Source organism: Cricetulus griseus, chromosome 6, assembly GCF_003668045.3.
Source record: "Cricetulus griseus strain 17A/GY chromosome 6, alternate assembly CriGri-PICRH-1.0, whole genome shotgun sequence".
Lineage (NCBI taxonomy): Eukaryota > Metazoa > Chordata > Mammalia > Rodentia > Cricetidae > Cricetulus > Cricetulus griseus.
The window spans coordinates 27,325,953-27,349,254 of record NC_048599.1 but is presented as its reverse complement, the minus strand read 5'-3'; the positions used below and the strand labels follow the sequence as shown (position 1 = coordinate 27,349,254).

At 46.6% G+C, this 23,302-nt stretch overlaps 1 protein-coding gene across 1 annotated transcript in view; it reads left to right on the top strand.

The window, feature by feature from the left end:
* Nucleotides 1-5,770: 5,770 nt before the first annotated feature.
* Nucleotides 5,771-23,302, top strand: part of Hm13 (histocompatibility minor 13) — a 39,339-nt gene continuing 21,807 nt past the window's right edge. Inside the window, exons 1-3 of the mRNA XM_027421496.2 lie at nt 5,771-6,063; nt 14,071-14,169; nt 18,450-18,532. Coding sequence (XP_027277297.1) covers nt 5,881-6,063; nt 14,071-14,169; nt 18,450-18,532 — 365 coding nt within the window. The 5' untranslated portion in view covers nt 5,771-5,880. The remainder of the gene's footprint in view (nt 6,064-14,070; nt 14,170-18,449; nt 18,533-23,302) is intronic.

Sequence of the window (23,302 nt, the reverse complement as noted above, 5' to 3'; positions counted from 1 at the left end):
CAGCATTCGGGAGTAAGAGGCAGATGGTTCTTTATGAGTTCAAGGCCTGCCTGGTCCGGCAGATCGAATTCCAGGACAGGCTCCAAAGTCACAGAAAAACCCTGCCTCAGAAGTTAAGCTACTGTTTAAGGAATATAAGGTAGCTCTATGCAGTTTTAAGTTCAGCTGTGCTGTTTCAAACATTTTACTAAGTTAAAACCAGTTACAGTCAGACTAAAAATTAATTACAGAAATAAGACATTACCTAGCCACCTGTGTGCTTAATATGTGCTTAAGGCAAGCAACTAAAACAGACAAACAGACCTCTAATGCTTCAGAGATCTTCAGAATATGGCATTTAAATTGTTATCTTTAAAGTTTATAATGTCAGACAGACTGCCAGATCCTGACAGTGACCCAAAGTCTCCAAAGAAGATTATGAGGCAACCCAGTTCCTGCACCTGGACCAGTGAGCGAGATGCTCAGATGTGATACCTACCGCCTGCCAGAACCTAGCCGAGACTGTGGACAAAGCTGCTGGACACTGGAAAATTGATTGCACCCCCTTTGCCTAGACAAAACAAGGTCAGTCTTTTCCATGTCCCTCTTCCACAGAGAGGAAAAAACTCTCACAGTATAGGCCTGGCGAAGATTGCTGTTCTTTGAGACAGCTGCCTCCAACGGTAATGGAGAAACTTGGGTATGGCTAACTGTATATGGACTGGCTTCTAACTGGCTTCTGTCACTTTTTAGTAGATTTGGATAAAATATACCCTTCTCAGATCTCTGAAATATTACTGGTTGTCAGCTTGACAGCATCAGTCAGTCAGATCCACTATAGACTAGTCAGTATGTTAGCTGATAAAATAATGACTATATACTGTTCAGGCACGAGCTCAAGGTTTTTAAGTTTATTTTGGTTGTCATCTAAGTACAAACTTAAAGGGCTTTTCATCAGGCCAAAGGCACCTCTGTCCAATCCATACCTGGCTCTCTGGACAGAAGAAAAATGTACATGCTTATAGCCCAAATCTGTAGTTTTTGCTAGGACTCAAAGTTATAAATATGTTCCTGCTGTTTAAACAGATATCCAAATATCTGCTTTTTCTGCACTGTGGGCTTCAGTAAATAAGTTTTAACCTCTGTTCCTAGTTTAAACATGTCTTAAACAGGTTTCTGCTTCTGGCAGACATCTGAGTATCAGTTGCTGACTACAGGCTGTTCTAAGTAGACTGCAGCCCTGGACTTGCTGTGGATGTGAACCAGTCCAGCTGATGTGGACACCCCCTGTCTCTGCAACAGTGTCTGCTAACCAGAAGCCCCTGATGAATTCCCCATTGCCTAAATTCCTTTTTGCTTTTGACTAGCATTTCAACCTTCTGGGGTCCCTAACTTCGTCCCAAAGTCAGCAGGAAGCAGTTTGGAAAAGAATTTCGGCGTCCATTTTCCCTGGTTAAAATGCTAAGTCAAAAGGAACTCCCTTGCATGGGGATGCCAATATCTATCACTCCCTGATGGGGATGCTAGAGAGACAGCAATTCCATGATTGGAATTTCCAAAAAAGAAAATGGGGGAATGAAGGAACCAGCTTCCCTTTTGGCAGCCATAACAGCCAAACATGTGCTTGCCATAAACCTGCCTTGGTCACATAGAGGTCAGATGCCTGTCTCGTGACAAGGAACCCATCAGAAGTTAGTCACTGGAAAGTCAGATGCCTATCTCATGACAAGGAGCCAATCAGAAGTTAGCTGGTGGCGCTATGCTTTACGACCCTGGGTGTGCTTTATGGACAAGCGCACAGCAATGACATAGAGAATATAGCAACCACCCTGGGAGGGCCTATGGGCCATAACAACCAGTTGACCAATCAACACAGGGCAAGCCCTCCAAGCCTGGAAGCACACCAATCGTGAGCCTGTGCGTAAGCCTGTGCATACCCCTAGACACTCCCCTTACGCTGCCCTATAAGATCTTTTGGGAGACCCTAGGAGCTGTCTTTTTTAGCTGTCCGCCATGGCGGGTGGGTGAAAGACCCGAGCTAACATGGGGTTAGCTCGTTAAATTACAATAAAGCCTCGTGCAGTTTGCAGCAAGCTCTCGAATCCGCCTGGTGATTGGGGTGACCGAGAACGTGGCCTGGGACCCCGGATACTTGAGTTTTCGGGGGTCTAACAATAGAACATAGATTAATATGGGTTAATTTAAGTTACAAGAGTTAGTTATAAACAAGCCTAAACTAAGGCCAAGCTTTTATAATTGATAAATCTCCATGTTATTTTTTTGTGAGCTGGTGGCCCAAAGAAAAATCCACATACATATGACGTCCAATGTGGAGGTTCGAATTTCCAGACATGGGACCTGAGAAAGTTGAAAGTTCTGGACAAGGAGCCAGACGTCCTACAGTCTTTTAGGGAGGCCAGTGCTTGGCATCCAGAGACTGGGCTACCACTGCCTGCAGGTTGGAGCCAACTACCAGCACCAGGTACAAATGTCATGCACTAGGCTGAGTCTCACAGTGGCTGACATGGCAGCTTAAGATTTCTCTCACACAGTCAAAGAATGCTGCAGGCATTTGGTAAAGCCAGGTCCAGACACAGAAAACCTCTAAAAAGGTACAGTGCACTTTAGGCGCTGAAGAAAGGAAAGAAAATGACTATAGACAGTGATAGAAAAAATAAATACTTTAAAAATAATAGCAAAGTCTTTAAGGAAAGAATAATATAAAAAAATAAGCCACATAAAGATGGGAAATATACAGAGTCTAGATCCTGTATGATGTCTTGTTGATTTAAAATTTTTTAAATGCTAATGAACAAAAAAACAATAACTGCTAAGAGACATTGGTTATAAAAACTGCTAAATTAAACCAGCCTACATATTTTAAGAATGTCTTAATTTCAAGATGAAAGTCAAAAAATACGTTGTTTTAGGGGAGAGGTTATGTTTCCACAGGAAACAAAAAGTTACGGTTCTCTTCAAAATTAATGAAGATCAGATTTGATTGGAGGAGACCTTTTGAAAATCTTGACTACAGACATAAAAAAAGAAACCAAGAAAGACTACAGGATGGATGACATATATGCTGATCCCTTGACATGGGAACAGTTCTGAGACTGGATGAGACATGATGAATCTTGTTGGCTACAGAATCCTCATGGCTTATTACATGCCATCCTTTCGTATGGCATGGATACTGGTTGGTTACAGCATCCAAATGGACTTATAAAGTTAACAGAAGCCTTTTACCTGCTCAAACATAAAAAAAAAAAAAAAAAAACATGTTTGGGGGCTGAAGAGATGGCTCAGAGGTTAAGAGAGCCGGCTGCTCTTCCAGCGGTCTTGAGTTCAATTCCCAGCAACCACATGGTGGCTCACAACCATCCGTATTGAGATCTGCACCCTCTACTGGTGGTGTGCATATATACATGGAAGCAGACTGTTGTATACATAATAAATAAATAAAATCTTAGAAAAAAACATGTTTAATTGACTTGTGCATAGTGCACATTCCAGTCTCGTGTTAATACAGATATATATAATCTTTAGAAGTTTCTGTGTTTTCAGAACAAAAGGACCAGACACCAATAAAGACAAGTAGCCCAGGTGATCCAGACTCTCAGAATGCCTGTGTTACAGTTTCCTCAAAATTCTGCATCCAAAACAACTTCAAAGCCACTAGCTGTGATACCCAGTCTTACAGGATACCCAGTCAAGATTTCAGATAAGCTCTACACTTTCCCATCACACAAAGACTAAACAAAAAATAATACAGCTAACTCTCCCAGGACTTGATCATTATCCCAATTTCTCAGGGTCCCCTAAAGATGACATCACCCTCAGACAACAGGGAGCGATCTAGAGAACATGATACCCACATTTTCAAGAAGTGTGGTGAGTGGATTTTTTGTCATTCAGTGGGTAATGGATATTTATCATCATTTACAGGGGTTGGTTACAAGTTGTTGGTGGTCAGGGATAGGAAAAAAGCTAAACAAAGATTGGATTCAGAAATCTCTTGATGAAGGAAAAAGGGGGGATATGGTATAGAAATGATGGGATAAACAGGTGGATTATTTGGTCTACTTTTGAAGAAGCACTAGCCTCAAATATTGTGTATTGATATGGATTTTTGTATACTAATACAAATTTAAGGTTATTTTGTTATACTATATATATATGTGTGTATATATATATATATGTATGTATATATATATATGTTTCTACTCTTGTCTAAGGTATTGTACCTATGCAAATCATTTAACAATGTAATATAAATTTCTAGTCCTTAATGGCTATTTAGAATAACAGAGAAATACAGGTTAGCAGTCATCTATAAAAATCAAATTTGTAGTTAGGTATGTTTTCAAGGTCAAACTATATTTTAAATAGATGGTCTTCAAACACTTAAAAGGCCTACACATTATGACATTTCAAATGTTTTAAGAACATAAGGCTTTTCATGAGTGGGACATGTCTACTCCTGGAAGCACCAATTTACTTCAAAAAAGGACGATGGGCAACAGAGACCCTCCATACGTGGGTGCTGAGAACCAACTCCTGCCCTCTATAAGAGCAAAGTGCTCTTAACTTCCAAGCCATTGTGCCAGCCACAGGATTGAGTTTTTTAAAGAGGGGGAGTTGTTGTTTTGGTTATTTGTTTGAGACAAGGTTCTCACCATGTAGCCTTGGCTGACCTCAAACTCAGATACCTACCTGCCTCTGTCTCTGAGTGCTGAGACTAAAGTCATGTACCACCATGCCTGACCTCCAAGACTGAGTTATTTAATGTGCATAAACTACCTGCCTTTTAAAGCAAACAAGGAATAACAACATGGCACTATTCTAGTCATCAAAGGCCTATAAAAATGGCATCAATACAAGATGTAAATCAATCTCAAAGATTGTGATGAGTAATTGGAACATGATTGGATGATATGATTTTTAGCAAGAACAAGAAGCCTAGTAATAGGTAAAACAAGCAACATATTAATTGAATTTAAAGTGTGTAACCATAATTTTACAAACTCTCCAGGTTTATAACGTTACTTTTTAAAATACTAAATTTTAGCCTAATTGTCTTTTTCAGTTAAGTGCCTAGTCAACAAGCCAACTGAGCAAACACATCTGCCCACATACATCCTTCCAGTTATGAGAGCCACAGTGTTTATAAACTGCACGGGGTTATGGAGCGGTAGGATTATTATTGCCTGGCACATAATAAGCAAACCCTTTACGCACCCTCCCTATTTTGCTTTATTTTTCTCTGATTTGTCTGCATTAACATGGTTTAGAACTCACACCTATATGCTGACATCTTTACATTTTAAAGCCATTCTAAAAGATACATTTTAGACTTCACAATTTATTTTGTTCATTTTACTCTCTTTCCATCTTCCCCTCCCAACCCCTGCACACTAAAATGTGAGCTTCGTGAGTGCAAGGACAATCTTTTGTTTGTTCCCTTCAGTGTCCTAGAGCGACTAGAAGTGGGACACCCTAATAAATATTTAATGTACAAATTAACAATTGAGTGTCTTATGGATGCGTGCATCCTTCTTGGCCGAAGACTGAGAATTTGTGGAGAGCAGGACAGCCTGGTAAGGAAGAAATCAAGTCTCAGGATGGATTACAGCCATAATGGTCCAGAGCGCTTTTATGGGTCGGCCTCCAAGTTGCTTAGCAACAAGCCGCCCCTCCCTCATCGCCACTAGAGGGCGATCCGCAGGCTGGGCGGGGTAGCGAGAACGCGCGCGCGTTCACTGCGAGGCGCGGAAAGGCGAGGAGGCACGTCACTTCCTGTTTCTTTAGGGGAACGTGGCTTTCCCCGCAGTACCTCGCCTGCCATCTGCGTTCGTGCTGCGGCGGCCGGAGCTGGAGTCGGAGCCCGAGCGCAGCCTCGCCATGGATTCGGCCCTCAGAGACCCGCACAACGGCAGCACCCAGACCCCCAGCCCGGCCCACGGCACGACGCGGCCACCCTCCACGCCCCAGGGCATCGCGCTGGCCTACGGCAGCCTCCTGCTCATGGCGCTGCTGCCCATCTTCTTCGGCGCCCTGCGCTCAGTGCGCTGCGCCCGCGGCAAGGTAGGGTCAGGGGGAGCGGGCGCCCTCCACCCCCAGCCCGGCCACGGCCCCCACGAACCTGTCCCTGCAGACCCGATAGCTGCCCCCCGCGACACGCACCCACCCTGGCATCGATCGCCATTCCCTCCACCTGCGTCCACATCTGTGGGTGGCCTTTGGTGTCCCAGGATCTGGCCACTCCCAAAAGCGGGGATTAGCATTGTCCTCAGATAGCGGCTCACAGACAGACCCCGACGTATCCCCTCCCCCAAGCCCCCTGCTTTACGCCACAGCTGGGAACATTGTCTGCCCGACTTCAGACACAAAGGCGGCCACTGGCTCCTCTGAGCCCAGCCAAACTAGCCCCACCTGATGCTATGGCTAATCAGCAGCCAGGTGTTTGCAACCTCACCCAGAGCGATCACCCCAGCCGTGGCTGACGATCACCCCAGCCGTCAGCCCCAGTGTGATCCTCACAGGTATGGCTCTGAAAGGCACCATCTTTTGTCATCGCGCTAGGAGCCATGCCTGGCCACACCCACAGTTAATTGTGGCATCCAGATCCATCCCTAGGCCCTGATTTTTGTCGCTCTGGAATCACAGCTGCCTTTGTGTCCACCAGGAACCCCTAGATCAGACCCTTCTCCCTGACTTGCAAACAAAACCCAGGGGCGGGGAGGTGGCGCAGCTGTTATAAAAGGCGCTTGCTGCCGCCTAGCCTGGTAACTTGAGTTAAATTCCAGGGAAGCAAATGGTGGAAGGAGAAAACTGACTCCTGCATGTTATTTTCTAGCCTCATCACACCCACACTACATAAGTAAATGTAAAAAAAAAAAAAAAAAAAAAAAATTTTTTTTTAATTAAATAGAGGTCTGGTGTGATGGCACACATTTGTAAGCCTAGCACTCAAGGAGCTGAGGCAGGGGAATCGAAAATTCCAATGTAGCTAGGCTACAGAGGGAGACCCAGTTGCCCAGAAAAAAAGGGGTGGGGTGGGGTGGGGGAATAGAGCACCAACTCAGCTTCTCTTTTGTTCACTGGAGCCAGTTCCAGCCATCCAGCTCTTTGGAATGTGGCGCCTTGGTTCTCCCCAGGTTTAGATTTCTTTAGTTGACTTCTTCTCCCAACTTAACACCCAGCCTTGGATCTATCCAAACTAAAGCCCAGACACCATTAAGACCAAATCCCTTTGCAAATTGAGTCTAAATAATAGCCACTGTCCAACTGTTTATGAGACTGGGGCAGACCCAATCTTTGGCCATCCATGACATCGATCTCATTGGATATCCAGGGGGACTCCAGAAGTTTTCACCTCCTTCCCTCCCAAATTTCCCTTAATATAGGGCTTAATATAGGGCAAAGCCTCTGTGGCCCGTTGAAACCAACAGTTTCTCCCTCCTGGCATCCTGCCTTCAACAGCCTCCTAGTGTACAGTTCCCCACTGTTCCTCCCCCATCAAACCTGAAGGTGGCCTGGAGAGGAAGCTGCCCTCCCCAGAGAGGGCAGGTCCACAAGTCAGCTGGCACTTTTGAAACTGCTTCAGTTCCAACTCTCACAACACCACCCAGTGTGAGCAGTGGCTGAGGGTACGCCACCTTCCTGACCAAGACCAGGAAGACTCCTGCAGGCTCTTTCTGGGCAGATGCAGAGAGCACTCAGTCTGACAATCCTGGGTGTGACCCATTTTCTTTGCTCCTCTTCTAGGGAGATTTTGGGGCTCCTTCACCTCTCCCAGTCTGGTCAGGCAGATACTTGTTGCTAAGGCAAGTTCTGAAACACAGGATTCAAAAGAGGTGGGGGCGGGGCAGCATGGCGTGAGGCTGAGCAAACACTAGATTGGGTGATTTTCCTTGTCACCTATACATGGATCACCCTACAGAAAATACTTTCCAGGCACCAGTGTTTAAATTTAAGCTGTTGTCAAGGATGAGGGATGTCGCATAGATGAGTGGGTCAGAGCCCTGTTACCAAGGAGTCTAGGGAGATAGGCAAGATGAGGATAACCAGGTCTGTGATGCAGCAGGGGCTGCGGTGGGCTATAGAGAAAGGCAGAGCAGGGAGGCATCCTGGCTGGGTGAGATGTACAATTCCAGCCAGAAGAGGGCATTCTACGCTGGGGAAAGCAAGAAAGGTACCGAAGCAGAAAGGATGGATGCACTTCAGGAGACAGCAGGTGGCTTTGTGTAGCAGAGCAGAGGGTGCAGACAGAAGAAAGGGGCCATGATCTCTGTGTGTTCCAAGCATCGTCCACAGAGGCCTTCCTAAAAGATTGAAACTACACAGGACTTGCCCATTTGTTAGTGGTTGCCCAGCCCCACTAACACAGGTGCTCTTAACTTAGGGAACCTTTACCTGCCCTCACGCTCACAGTGCTGAGCGACAGGCAAAGCCCGTTTATCAGATCCATTTGAAAAAAGAGCCGAAGGTCAAAGAGTGAAGGTCTTTCTGCCATTCAAAAATGAACCGGTGGGCCCAGTTCTAGAAGACTGTGCTGCCATCCTTGATACAGGTGCCTCTGAAAACACACAAGTTATGATTTGACCTGAGATATGATGAGCCAGATGACTCCTTTGTCCGCCTAGCTCATTTGACAGGAGACAGTGAGGACCCAGGAGCTTGGCACTCCCAACTGATATTCAACACCAAGGCAGGCCTACTGAGAGAGAGCATTTGAGGACAGTTCCCCTGGGGTCATAGTATCCGTAAAAAGCAGAGCATATTGTACAGTCCTGAGCAAAAGAAGATGAAATGTGCAGGGATGTTTGGAAGAAGCCCCCACAGGGGTGTCAGAAGCCTATATCCCTGAGAGGGAGTAAATTCCAGCCGAGCGGGAGCTGATGGCCGGATTGGTGCTTTCACCTATAGCACAGAGGGATCTCTTAGCCAACAGCCCTGGGCATCTGTTGTCAGATCCTGGGCAAGGTGCCAGGAGTGCTGGGCTAAGACACGGAATGTACAACCAGCCAACTAGAGGGAATTCTGTATCTTGGAGAGGCAACAGGTGTCTTTGTGCACTAGAGAACTCAACAGGCTGGGGAGAGGGAGCAGTAAGAAGTGTAACAGGAGCCCAGGATAGAGGCTTGAGTGCTATGACAAGATGCCTGGGGAACTACACCCTTTCTGAGGAAAAGTATTCTTAAGGTAATGTAACACTCAAGTGGCTACTTAGCAAAAATGTTCTGGTGTGTAAAATTCAGGCAGTGGCAGAGCATAAAGAAAAGCCGCTTCAGAACCTCTTGGAAGTGACACATGTGCCCAGCTACTTGTGGAACCTTCCAGAACTTTTTCATTTTCACGGCACTCTTTTTTTTTTTTAATTTTTATTTATTATGTATACAGTGTTCTGCCCAGGCCAGAAGAGGGTACCGGGTCTCATTACAGATGGTTGTGGGCCACAATGTGGTTGCTGGGAACTGGACTCGGGTCTTCTGGAAGAGCAGCCAGTGCTCTTATCTCTGAGCCCTTTTATGGCACTCTTAATCTAACCCTGGCCTCATACATGCTAAGCATCTGCTCTCCCACCAGCTATATCCCCAGCTTGCCTTCTAGAACATTCTCTGCGTGTATAGAAATAAATGCTCGCTTTTGTATATACAGGTAGGCCTGTTGTTATGAAAGTGATTTTTCAGTACATGCTGCCCTGCAGCTTGTTTTTGTTCAGCAGTGTGAATTAGTCATTTTCTGCGTCACAGCTGCCTCAGCCTTTTCAAAGTGAAATAGGTCCCTGGTACACAACACAAAAGGCCCACAGGTACATAATGAAAAGCTCCCGCCCTACTGCCTGTGCCAGCAGCCCCTGTTGCCTGGGTCTTATTCATCCATCCTTTGGACACCCAGGTGTGTTGGTACACCTGGGATGGTCCTTTTCAGGGTAGTGGGGAGGGAGTTGGGTTTTGTTTTTATGAGGCTGAATGCTGCGTGTTGCTCTGGCTGGCCTGGTATTCACTAGGTAGCTCAATGTGGCATCGAACTTAGCACTCTTCCTGCCTCAACTTCCCAGGTGCTTAGACTACAGGTGTCAACACCATGTCTCCTGTATCCACAGTTTGTTCAGGGCACCAGTTCCCTCAGCAAATGCAGATTTGAAATCAAAATTCAAGGTGGGCACAGAAGAGTGTTTTGCAAGCCTTCCAGGTAATCCTAGTGCACACTCAAAATTTGAGAGCCACTAATTTAGAGGCCTCCAAAATTTGTCTTGGTCCTTAGCCACCACAAATCATTCTGAAATCAATATTCTTACACATTTATGATTTCATAATTTGTTTGTAGGGCAAATTTCTTGAAATTGGCTTACTGAGTCAAAGACTACCTGAATCTGTATCTTTAGGTAGGGGCTGTAGCAATTCATTCTGCCATGGGTTAGTTGCATCCTAACTATTAAAGGGTCACATGATCTACTCTGGAGGTCTTTAAGCAAATACAGGCAGGGGTAGGCTTTAGAGTGTGCTCTGTCAGTTGGAAGGAGAAACAAAAGGGCTGGTCCAGTTGGGTGAAGCCAGAAAGGGGTAGGGGGGCAAAGATGGGAAGAAGGCAAGTTCAGAGCACAGCCAGGAGGCAGAATGGTGGCAAACGGGGTGAGTGTGGGGTGAGGGCCTCAATCTGGGCAGACAGCAATAAAATGGCCCGGGAATTCCAGTCTGTCTCTGGGGTATAGTCAGAAAGCAGTCCTTCCAGGGCCCTGGCTGTGCCAGTGGCTTGAAGCTAGGCATCTGGCTCCCTCTGCTGCTTTGGCTCCCACACTGATATCTGAATACCCAGGGTGCTGAAAGCTAATTTTATTTCAGCCATTCGTGAAACTTTTTCCCCATTCTCTAATTTTCTTCAGTGTTTGGCTTAAAAACTCAAATCAAATTGGTAGCAAATCTACCAATTTGTAACTACAGTGATGAACTATTCAGCCTGGCGGTGGTGATGCACACCTTTAATGCCAGCACTCGGGAGGCAGAAGCAGGTTGATCTCTGAGTTCGAGGCCAGACTAGTCTACAGAGTGAGTTCCAGGCCTGCCAGAGCCAGAGATCTTCAGAATTTGTTGTCTAGTGAAGGCCACAGGCCTCTTTAGCGTCATCAGTTCCAGTAGAACTCTCCAGGGAGTGAAGGTGGAGGACAGCTAGTAACAAGTGGTCAGGCTGCCAGGCTGCCTGGGTTCAGTCCTACTCGCCATCTGTCTTACACCAAGCAAGACACTTCACTTCCCTGGGCCTCGTTGCCTCATGTGTTAGAAGTACCTGCTGGGGGCAGGTAAAGCTCCTGGGACACTGCCTGGCATATAGAAAGGGCTCAGTAAACTCCTTCTGTTATTACCAGTCAGAACGCAAGGCTCCCACTCTGACTCAACACTGCAGTGTGTGAGATATTTATAACCGTCACCCACAGAGGAGACCGGATCCCTCTGTTTGGTGAAGCATCTGTCCAACCTTGGTTTGTCATCGAATAACATGAAGCCTCTTCCTGCCCTGGGATTGGGCTGAACTGAAAGGAATTTGTGGAAATGAGCCATAGTGCTGGTTTGTAGGGAACCCACAAAGCCCTGAGTGTGCTTTCGAGCCCCAAGCCTCTGTACAGTCTGCCTGAGAATGAGAACTGCTGTTCTGTGTACACAGAGCAAACGCTCCACACAGTTGGCCTCCGCTGCACTCCAGACCCTGTGTCTGCCTGTCAAGGCTTTAAATGGCATCTGCTCTGGCCACCTGTGACACTTCACTCCCCTTCAGAAATAGTGTCAGCTTACCCGTGATTCCTGCATGTAGTGATAGAAATAGCACACAGACTTGAGTAATGACTCGAGGCTCTATGCTATGTACATCCACTGCAGAAACTGGAATCCTGGGTTTGTTTTGCAGTCAAGAAAATGAAGGCTCTGAGAGGAGGAAAAATACAGCTGGGAGGCTGCTGTGCCTCCTGGCCTCTGGACAAGCTGTCCAACCATTGGGCCTTCATTCCATGTGTCAGCACACAGCACACAGCTATGCTGCCTCCCATCACATCCACTGAGCCAGTCTCTTTAGGCTGTTAGGATTGTAGCCCTCTTGCCTGGGGACTCACACTGCTGCTACACAGGAAATGTATGCCACATGTGGCGGTGCACAGAGGCAAGGTACTGCCCAAGTGTCACCGCCCTGCTGCCAAAAACAGAAGCCAGGGCCTGGCAGAGGAGAGAAGGAAGGAAACTGGGCCTCCCTGTCAGAGTTGCCCGTGCTTCTCTCCCTTCCTGCAAACTGGAAAGAGTCTCCCAGGGGTGGCCTGCCCTTCAGCCCTACCTCCGCAGGGCGGGTAAGGACCTTCCCATTCACTTCACAATTTGCCCCCCCACACCTTGCCCCGTATGTATCCTACTCTCCATTCAACATCTTAGCACCCCTCCCCCTTTTTGAGTTAAGTAAAGCTACAGATTGTCTGTCACCCTGTGTGACAGAGGAGTAAACTGAGTCTCCGAGCAATGGGTGTCTAAAGAAGACCCCCAGATTTGAGATTATTTGGTCATAGGATGTGTACAGTAAGGTTTGGATGTATATCACAATTATCGATGCAGGGAATCTTGGGAGTAGAGTGCTTGCTGTGTGTGAGGCTCTGGACTCCATCCCCAGGACCACACACAGAACCGTAAAAAGAATGAGAATTGGAGCTAGGAAGTGACTCACTGGGTAAAGTACTTGTCCCACAAGAGCAAGGACTAGAATTCAGATCACACCACTATGTAAATGCTGGGTGGGTGTGGCAATCCACCTGTAATCCCAGCATTTAGGAGACAAGGACAGGACCCCTTGAATAAGATATCCAGACTATCCAAATTGAAGTACTGTGGGTTCAAGTTAGAGGCCCTGTCTATGTATGAAAGGGGTACACACATGCACCCATGGAAACACATACACACCATAGGTGTGTGGTCTTTGTGTCATTGGGCATATGTAAACTATATTCATCCCATCAAATTGCCATCCAAAAGGCTGCCCGGGTTTGTGAACATTTAAGTGAATGGTGTTCACACTTAACTGTATGCCTCCCTTACCTGGTGATGGTTTCACAGGCTTGCTGCCCAGCTCCTGTCTCCTTGCCCTTTGGCAATTTTGTACTTTGGGGCACAACAACTTCTCAAATTCAGAGTCTTCTTCTCCAGACAGCTGCCCTCTTTGCATGCTTTTTCCTAATGATTGGTCCTTTCTCCCAGAAATGTAGATGGCTAGTCACAAGATGAGTGTAAAGGGTGTGAAATCTGGGTGCTGTGATGAGACTTTGGCTACTATAGTCTTTCCTTTGGCATGACGGGAGCCTAGTCTGACTTTGCTAGGATAACTGGGTAACTGATAAAAATAGGGGAGCCAGGTTCTATGGTGCACACCTGTAATCCCAGCTACTTCAGGAGGCTGAAGTAGGCTGAGTGCAGGGTCCATGATCATCCATCTCTAAAGAAGAAAGGGTTGAGGGGTAGACATGTCTCTGGGAGAAAGGCGTCCCAGCAGGGATGCTAACTGGGTCCCTAAAGACAATGAGGATTTGGGGATTTGTTTTGGCTTGGTTTTTGAGTCCATGGTTCTATGTAGATCAGGCTGGCCTTGAATTCACAGATAATCACCTGCCTCTGCCTCCTGAGTGCTGGGATTAAAGGTAACCACACCTCCAGCTTGAAAGCTTTGTACTAATTTAAACCAGAATTGTGCTAACACTAATGAAGTTTCATTAAGACTTTGACTTTGACTTAAATTCTATAAAACTAATTTAATCCTTATGCTACACTGTCACTCCATTTTCAGTTACTTCCCATATTTATGATACTGAAATGCTTTTGTTTTTCATTCAGTTCGTTTTTTGTGTAAATATTTATCCTGTGTCAGTTCCTTACCCATTCCATATTTTTGCTAATTATAACATCTGCCATTATAAACCTCTGTGGTAGACGGAATAACATTAGCAAAAGCCTTGAGACAAGGAGTGAGACACCAAAGTGGACCGTCATGGAGGGAGAAAGAGATGGCTCTGCGGGAGCACGAGGCATCCGCGGCGGCTCAGCTGCACCTTTCTTCTCTTTCTAGAGCTCTTCGGACATGCCAGAAACCATCACCAGCCGAGACGCCGCCCGTTTCCCCATCATCGCCAGCTGCACTCTCTTGGGACTCTACCTCTTTTTCAAAGTAAGTCCCTTTGCTGCCTAGATAACTTTATTTTATGCATGATCATTTGTAGGAAATAGCAGGGAGAACAAGTGCCTGTTAGTGTTCACTCCCCTTCCCCACCAGCCAGCCGTTTTTCTCCAGATAGCTGGGTGTTCTTCTGATGCCAGTTTTGTTGCAGACACCTCTACCATACTAGTCACCTTTTTTTTTTTAATTTATTGAGGTTTATTTTCCCAATAAAAGTTAAACAGGGCTCAATGTTGAAAACTTGAAAAACACAGAAAAGTAAAATAAAAAGGAAGAAATGGCAGCCATCCAAAACTCAGCTTCCAGAGACTCTCAGTTCCTCTTCGGCGGTGTGTCCTCCGTGGTCCTCCCGTGCATGCTCTCTCCATAGCTGTGGCCGCACGGTATAGCCCATCTGTAGCTTCCACTTCCCATAGAAAATGTCATGAGCATTTTCCCATGTAACTAAATGCTCCTTAAACATGCTCTTCTACGTGTACTGCTTTCTGAGTGAGAGTAATGCGTACCAGGCAGTTAACATTACACAGAGAGGTGTCTGTTGAGAGAGAAGCAGGTCTCACAATGGGCAGTCCGTGTCACCATCTGTGGGGCTTCCTTTAGGCTTTTGGTAAGTGTGCCTCAACGTCAGGAGGAAAGCACTAAACTCTTGGTGTTTTTACTATTGTGTCACAAGCACTCACTTTCTATTTGCTGAAATTTCGTCAAGAAAAGCTTTAATTTGCCATTGCAAAGTAATTTTAAATGATTAATATTTTTTCAAGGCTGGGAGTGTAGCTCAGTCATTGAATTCTTGCCTGGCATGTACAAAGCCCTTGGTTCCTTTATTAACACAGTGACAAAATGTGCATGCATGCATGCACACCTGTATGAGTGTGCTTCAAACTATGTAAAGGTACAAACAAGGACACCCTCCTGTATTTTCTTGAGACTCTGAAATGATAGATCTAGATTTATGTTAAATGTTTGAGGGGTTCGTAGGGTATGTATCAACACAGGCAACCCTGCCTGGTGGTTTCACTTCCCCTGAGGGTGTTTTAGGTGTACCCAGTGTTATCATGGCAATACTGCTGCGAATATGTTCATTCCACACTGTAGCACAAATCCTTTGGTACACAAGTATATGTAGGAAAACAGGGTCTCCATTTGCAGTTGGACAGACAATGCCAAACTCCTTTGTGAAAGTGGTAGTGATGGCAGGAGTGGCATTGCTGAGAACCAAACCCAAGGCCTTATGCATGCCAAGCACATTTTGTACCACTGAGCCACACTCTTACCCCAGACAGCATCGAGTCAAGTAAAAGCCCAAATGTTAATGCCTTGTTTCCTAGTGCATTGATCACTCTTGTTTGAATTTCTTACATTTATTTTGGGGGGTCATACATGCTATGGCATATGCGCTGAGGTCTGAAGAAAACTTGCAGGAGTTGGGTCTTTCCACTGTGTGGGTTTCAGATCAAACTCAGGTCTCCAGGCTTGGCAGTGAGCCATCTCAGTAGCCCTTGTGTGGATTGCTCTTTAATTCTTAAATCCTAAGTACCCCACAAGCAGACTCAGCACACTTACTCTCTCTCTGAACAAACTCATTCTGAAAACCGAGGATGCTCTGAGTATTCACTGGTTTTGAGTTTTGGTTTTCCTTTTTCTTGGACCACAGATGGAAGCTACTCACTCTATCAAAGGTGCTGGTGTAGAGCACACCCTGCTCAAAGTCTTCTTGTTTCTCCCTTTGCCCTGAATGCTCACCTCCATTTCCCTCTCCACCAGAGGCCCTTGCTCCAAAGCCCCTCTGGTGTGTTTGCCAGAGGCAGCAGTGTGTAGTGGGGCTCCCTTGGCTCCCCCTCAGCCCTGCACTGCCATGTAGGACTGCTGCCATCCCACTGCCTCTGGTCTGGCTGCTGCTGCTGTGTGTAGAGTCTCTTGTGCTGAGTGCAGGAATCCACACCCAGCCCCTTGCCTCTAGACCTTCTCCCAGTTTTAATGTTTAGTTTAATTCTTTAATGTTTTTCTTTAGGCTAGTTGTCCCCCAAAAGAATTTCTAGCATTAAAGGGTGTGAACTTTGTCTAACGTTTCGTATTGCTCAGTCTGTCCTCTCTGGGCAGGTGGGCCCAACACGAGGTCTTCCCATGTCTCCAGAGTGTCCACATTGACACAGCGTTGTCAGTGTGGCCACAAATCTGCAAGAATTGTATGGTTTGTGTAACAAGAGAAGACCCACCTCAGTGGGACTTATTAGCCCCTTTGCTCCCTTCCTGCTTTCTGTCCTTCTCATAGACAGGCTGTGGGCAGCCCAGGGGACCAAGTGCCCCCAAACCGTAAGACTGCTCCCTGCTGAGTCCCTCCTCCTGTGTTGTCATAACTGAGACTTAGCAACATCCAGGCACATGGATGAAATCCCCTTAAGTCTTCACTTTGGAGCTCCACCCTGGTCCCAGGCCAGACACTTGCCCAAGGATCTAACCCCCCATACAGACACTTGCCCATGGGCCTCCCTTGTCTCCTCCCTGGAGGACCCAAGAGAGTAGAAGTCCTTTCTTTTCATGCAGTTTCTGAGGAACTTCCCATCTTTCTTGGCCACCAACTGGGTTGTGAATGGGGAAATGAGTTCCCATTACCTGGCATTGGTTTGATGGCCATTCAGTCTTTCTGAATTTAGGCCTTGTGCTAGGGTCACTGAGCAATAAGTAGCAACATCAAGTGTGAGGTTGTGTTTGACAAAAGCCCGGAGCCAACCCACTGTGAGAGCGCACCTCTCTCTCTCTCTCTCTCTCCCTCTCCCTCTTCCTCTCCCTCTCTCCCTCTCTCTGTCTCTCCCTGTCTCCCTGTCTCTGTCTCTCTCGCGCGCGCGCGCGCACACACGCACCCGCTGCTCAGCCAAGAGCACCAGGAGTTCCTTTGCTCCTGCCCTTTATCCTGCTGGTCCAGGACAGACTGGATTCCACTTCTCATCAGTTCCCCACACCTTTAGTTCAGGGCACAATGCTCCCTCTGCTGGCTCACACAGGATCCTTTCTCCCTGGGCACTCTGCCTCCATTCTTCTCTGTGTGCACATCTCAGGTACATACCACAACCTTGCTGCAATCCTCCAGTCCTGCTTGGCGAATCTGAAATCTGCCATGCACTTAGCATCCTTTGAGATTCTTTCTCTCTCATCAGCATGTGAACTCTGAAGTTGCCTTATTCCTCGTTGTATGGCTAGTATTCGGCTCAATGCCCAGCATGTAGGAGGCAGCCATGAAATACAGCCAAATTGCTGGGCAGAGGTCAAAGCTTCTCAGGGCTGAGAGCTGATGAAAGAAGGGTGAGGTGGCCTAGGCAAGGGGGAAATAGAGAGACATGCTGGCAGCCCAAGAGCACATACCCAGGCTACCTGGGAATGAATGGGAGTGAGGCTGCAGTGTTATGACACCCAGGCAGCGTGTGAGCAGGGCAGAGGGGGCCTACAAGGCCTCCCCATTCATGAGAACAACATGCAACAAAGGGAAAACAGTGGCAAGGCTTGAAGTGGGAGGGTAACAGGATCAGATTGACATTTAAACAGATAACTATAGGAGTCGAGCAGTATAATCCCTGTATCCCCAAGAAAAGCACGTCCCTACCTCCCAGTTAAGAGAACAACACAGTGACGAGTGGAGCCGAGGCTGCAGCAGGCACAGATTCAGCACAGTCTTCCCAAGTTCCAGAATGAATATGTGACAACTAGCTTTGAAGCACTGTGACAGAATATTTCGGTTTGACTGACAGTGACAAGGTGAGGAAGTAGCTGTCAGGGCCTGGTGTCCTGACTTTAAGCTGCCATTGCAGGTTTGGGGAGGAAAGGGTTGAAATGAGTGGCGTGCAGGGCACCCATATATCTTGTAACTAGCATGCTTTAGGGCTCGGTGGCCCCTTTAAAGGGGCTCCCTGATTTTTGAGCAGGAAGAAGGAAACATTGAAGAGTAAATTCTTGCTTCTGACACAGCTCTTGGGTTTATTTTAGACCCTTCCCCTGTGCCCTTACGACTTCCATGTAAAACCCTGGGCACACATAGTAACTGCCCGTCCCCAAATGATGGAATCACATATGTAAATATCTAGACTCCTTTGTGGGTAGAGTCCATCTGGTGGGACCTAAGGTACTACCCATCCCCCAGCTGTGAAAATGGAAGCACTAGAGTGTGAGCTGCTTCCCGACTGCCCCTAACTCCCGAGGGTACAAAGAGACCAACCTCCAGGAGACTCCTCATGGCTTCTGACAACACTGACTTGTTTCTTTCTGTATTTCTTCCTCAGATATTCTCCCAGGAGTACATCAACCTCTTGCTGTCCATGTATTTCTTCGTGCTGGGGATCCTGGCCCTGTCCCACACCATCAGGTCAGAAGGCATCTCCCGGCAGCCTTTGAAGCCACTTTCTCAGGAGCCAGTACAGGGTCTTGAATGGGAACATGATCTTTTGTGTCATTCAGAGTCAGGTTTAAATCCTGGCTTTAAAATCCAAGGGATTCTTCTTCCCCTTGTGTCACATTGTACATGACCTAGGATGGACACTGGAACCTCTCTGGGCCACAGTCTCCTTATAGGGACTTACAAGCCAATTATGGTGGCTATCAGCATTCAAGAGGCTGAGGCAAGTTCCAGGCCAACCTGGGCTATTGTATAAGACCTAGTTGTAGAGAGGACCCAGTTGGGAGTGTCAAGAGTCATCACAGTGCTGAGTGTGTCACCCACCCCAGTGGCACTTGCCAAGCACTAGGCTTAGTGCCTTAAGGGACACACTCCTAACAGTAGGGGGCTGAGAATGCAGGCTCTGAATTTGACCATCTGACCTTAAGTTCAGCCTCTACAAGACAGGTTACTCTCTGACTTCAGTCTCCTCGGGGTCTCAGTCAATAGGTACAACAACTGTCACCTTTGTTAAGACGGCTGCAATCACCTGTGCCAGCTTCCTAGACACCTTGGCTAGCCTACTCTTGCTGTTGATCCTGGGTTACAGTTAGAGAAACTGAAGTTAGTGAAAGTAAGATGTTTGATAGGACCACACAGCTAGCAAAGAGCAAAATCAGGACGGAGGCCCGGGTCTGTAGACACAGGCCACTCTGCTCAGAACCAGTCGCTTGTATCAGGGCATCAAGTATAAATGATTTAGGACAGTGTCATGAAAGCAAGGGGCTACTGGCCACCTTAACTCTGCAGGGCTAGCCTGCACACTTATAATCTGAGCATCCTTTCACATTCACTAAATGAGAGTCTTATCCTCCATATGTACAGCAGAGATAGCCCAGTTCCTGTCTGCCTCTTTGCAGTAGTCTACAGATAAGACTGGGGAGTGGCCAGGAAAAGTTACCCACAGAAAGGAACTCAGCTTGCACTCAGGTTTGGAAGGTAGGAAGCCAGAGAGAGGTTCCATGCCAGGAGCTGGATGGCCTCTGCACATTATGGGATCGATGTCAAGTGCTTTCCAGAGTATTCAGAGCACAGTCTGCCCCAAAGGCAGTGAATGCCAAGGGCAGTGTGTCTTGTTTCTCTAGGCACTGGCAGGATGGAGGCAGTCAAGCTGTGGTCTCAAAAGGTGGCCTCAGACTCTCTTACGTATCAGCTTCTCCCCCAGTAGACAGAGTACAGAGCCTGCTAATGGGCGGGAAGCATCAAATGGGCTCCTATCTCCAACACACTGTGAGCCATGCCAAGCACACATTGGACTAAGGACTTGGCCCAGTGTTACATAGCTGGGACTTTGGTTATGGACTTTGTACTAAACCCAGTACCATCTTCACCTGCAAATGCTTATTCTAGCTGAGTTGAAAATACCGTGACCCATCTCAGAGAACCTGGATGACTTGGACCTAGCAGAAGTAATAGCAGGTCCAGCACTCATGAGGACCTAAGGCAAGGACAGAAGCCACCACTTTGAAGTTCTGGGTCTCCTCCTTTTCTATGCTGATGACTTACTCCTCTAAGTCTAGCCAGTCCCACCCCAGTGTCTACAAGAGGTTTGAGATCTCCCAGTTCTTCCATAGCCTAGCTTCACCACACAGAACATACACTTTGAAAGCAACATTTAGGCCATATGCTTGGAAACTGATTATTTCACAGTATCTCAGCAGCCTTGCATCCAGCTACCCACAAACTGTTGTGTTCCTAATGTCTCAGATTAACCAGTTGTCTCTCTACCCTCTAACTAGTTCATAAATCTTAGTGATAGATAGTATCAAAGAAAATAAAACTAACAATTGCTTGGGTGAAGGTATAGTTTTCCCATCCTGAGAGCTACTTCCAAATTACCACACAGAGACAGATTAATTATAAATGCTCTGCCAAAAGCTCAGGCTTATTACTAACCAGATCTTACATTTTAAGTTAACCCCATGTCTTATTTACGTCTCTGCCATGTGGTGGTACCTTTATTAGCGTGACACATTTATCTCCTGCTCCCTCTGCATCTGATCTAGGACGCCTCTGGCTCTGCCCTCCCTCCCCTTCATCCCATCATTCTGTTTGGCTTTCCTGCCTAACTTTATCCTGTTCAGCTATTGGCCAGTCACTTGTTTATTAAACCAATCACAGCAACATATATTCATTCAGTGTAAAGGAATATTCCATTACATTCCATTCAGTATCCAAGGAATACTCCAGCACCTGGGAGTATAGTTTAGTGGGAGAGCACTTGTCTAGTAAGTAAGGGTAAAGCCCTGGGTTTGAACCTAGCACCACAAATGAGCAAAAAAGTCAGCAGTTATCCTCATGGGAAGCCAGGTTGAACCACACGTCTTTAATCCAGCACTCAGGAGGCAGAGGCAAATATCTTAGCTCTCCATAGTTCCACACCAACCAGGGCTACACTGTGAGACCCTGTCTCAGAAAAAAAGAAAGAAGGAAAGCTGGGCATGGTTGTGCATGTCTTTGATCCCAGCACTCAAGAGCCAGAGGCAGGTGGATCTCTTTGAGTTCCAGGACAGCCAAAGATACACAGAGAAACTGTGTCTTGAAAAGCCAAGGAAGGAAGGAAGGAAGGAAGGAAGGAAGAAAAGGCACATGGGCTTAGTTTGGTGGCTCATGCCTCTGATCTTAGTACTAGGAGCAGGAGTTCAAGGTCATCCTCAGCTGCACAGCTACTTCAAGACCAATTTGACTTATATGAAATAGTGTCTCAAAATAACAATAAATGCTACATGGTAAAATTTGTCAGCTAGAGACTGGTTTTTGTTTTTTTTCATGTTGGGTGTTAGACTTAGGGCCTTGTATTTCCCTAGACAGTCTCTTCTACCCAGCTATAGCCCATCCCTGAGTTTTGGTTTTTCTCTTTCTTCTAGTGTTAGGAATTGAACCCAGGGCCTCCCATATGCTAGTCAAGTGTTCTAGCACTAAACCACATCCCCAGCCATGAATCATTTTCTTAATAAGATTTAGAGCAATAGTAATCTGCTCTGGCACTCATGTAAAGGTCCCAGGAACTTGGCAGGCTGAGGCAAGAGAATCATGAGTTAAAGACTGGCCTGGGCTACAAAACCTGCCAGATGAATGAAGTCATAAGTTTATCATTAGAAAGAACAAAATCCAACAAAAGCAATTTTATTACAAGGGGGGAGTATAATTTAGTCATGTTTTTTTTTTTCCTTAGTGATCCAAAAATTAAACTGACTCTCACTCACTGGAGTTGTGTTTTCTCGAGTCTTTTGGTTAAGAAAGCTGCAGTGTTCAGAGTTTCCACAAGTTGTTTATATCCATGAGTCATTCCTTCCTCTGAATTTGTACCATAGGTCTGAAGGTATGAGACAAGGGAAGTTGAGGTTCAAAAGAGTTATGTCTACCAGGATTCACAGCTGATAAAAGCAGAGGGGTATGATCCCAGGTCTGTCTGACGCCTGTACTAGAATTCTTTATTGCTTTGGCAGAAGTAAAGGGAAGGGAGAACTTGGAGATTCTCCTCTCCGTAGATTCTAAAATGCCTGCTAAAGGCTGTAAGAGCCATGTCCTGGGCCTTGCTGACCTTAGCTGCAGTTCTCTGAATCCCTTCACCTCTGCTGTCACCCCGCTGCCTACCTCAAACCGCTCAGAAGAGACCACAGCTCACAGTACTGGGGGCAGGCCGGGGTCACATCCTGCCTTCACCTAATACAGTCACCAAGACTCTAACCCAGTCAGATTCCACACATCCTGCCAAGGCACCTTGCCCTATTTTTATCTTCTGGGCAGAGTTCCTGCCCTACTCACGTGACCCACAGACAGAAATCCCAGTCTGCTACCTCAGGGCATCAAGGGCACATCAGTGGTTTCATTGGCCCTCGCCATCTACCCTCAAAAAGGACAACGGCACCAGGGTGTTTCTCAGCACAAAGCAATGAGCTCTAGGTCTGTTTGAGCCATGGGGTCATAAAAAACACTCTGCCCACAGTAAAAGTGCATTCAGAGTTGGCTAGCAAATATGTGCCACTGTCTGGCCGGGGAGGTACAGTGAGGAGACAGGGCCCCGCCCTCAAGTCAGTTGCATCATATGTGCCATCCTTTGTGTTGTGTTGGATAGCAGGCCCCTTTTCTCAGTGCTTGCCTGTAATCCCAACTATTTGGAGGGATGAGGCAAGAGGATCAAAAATTGGAGGCCAGCCTGAGCAACTTAGTGACACTATCAAAATAATTAAGGTCTGGATGTGAGCTCAGTGGTGTAAATCACATGCAGAAATCGGTCCAGACATTTAACATTTGAAATGGAAGCTGCAGTTGAACTTACAGGGTACCAAGCATTAGCTCAATCCTCTCATCCCGTGAGAGTGTCAGACTTGGTGGGTTATTCCTGTAACTCCAGCACTCTGGAGGCAGAAACAGGAGGATTGTTGCAAGTTTAAGGCCAACTTGAGCTATAGAGTGGTGTGCTATCTTTGAACAAACAATAATCCTCTGAGAAAGGTATTGTAATGTCCAGATACAAAAAGAGTTGCAAGGAGCAGCTAAGTAGGACTTGAACCTAGGAAGTGTCTCTCTCATCTGTTACTCTGATTAAGATGCAGAATGTCAAGCTCCCAAGAGGCTAGGCTGGGTGAATGCTTCAGCTCCTCAAGCTGCTCTCTGCCTCTGCCTCTGCCTCTGCCTGCACATGCACTGTGGCTTCACCCTCCCCAAAAGAGATCCAGCAAACTGAGCTTCCAGCCT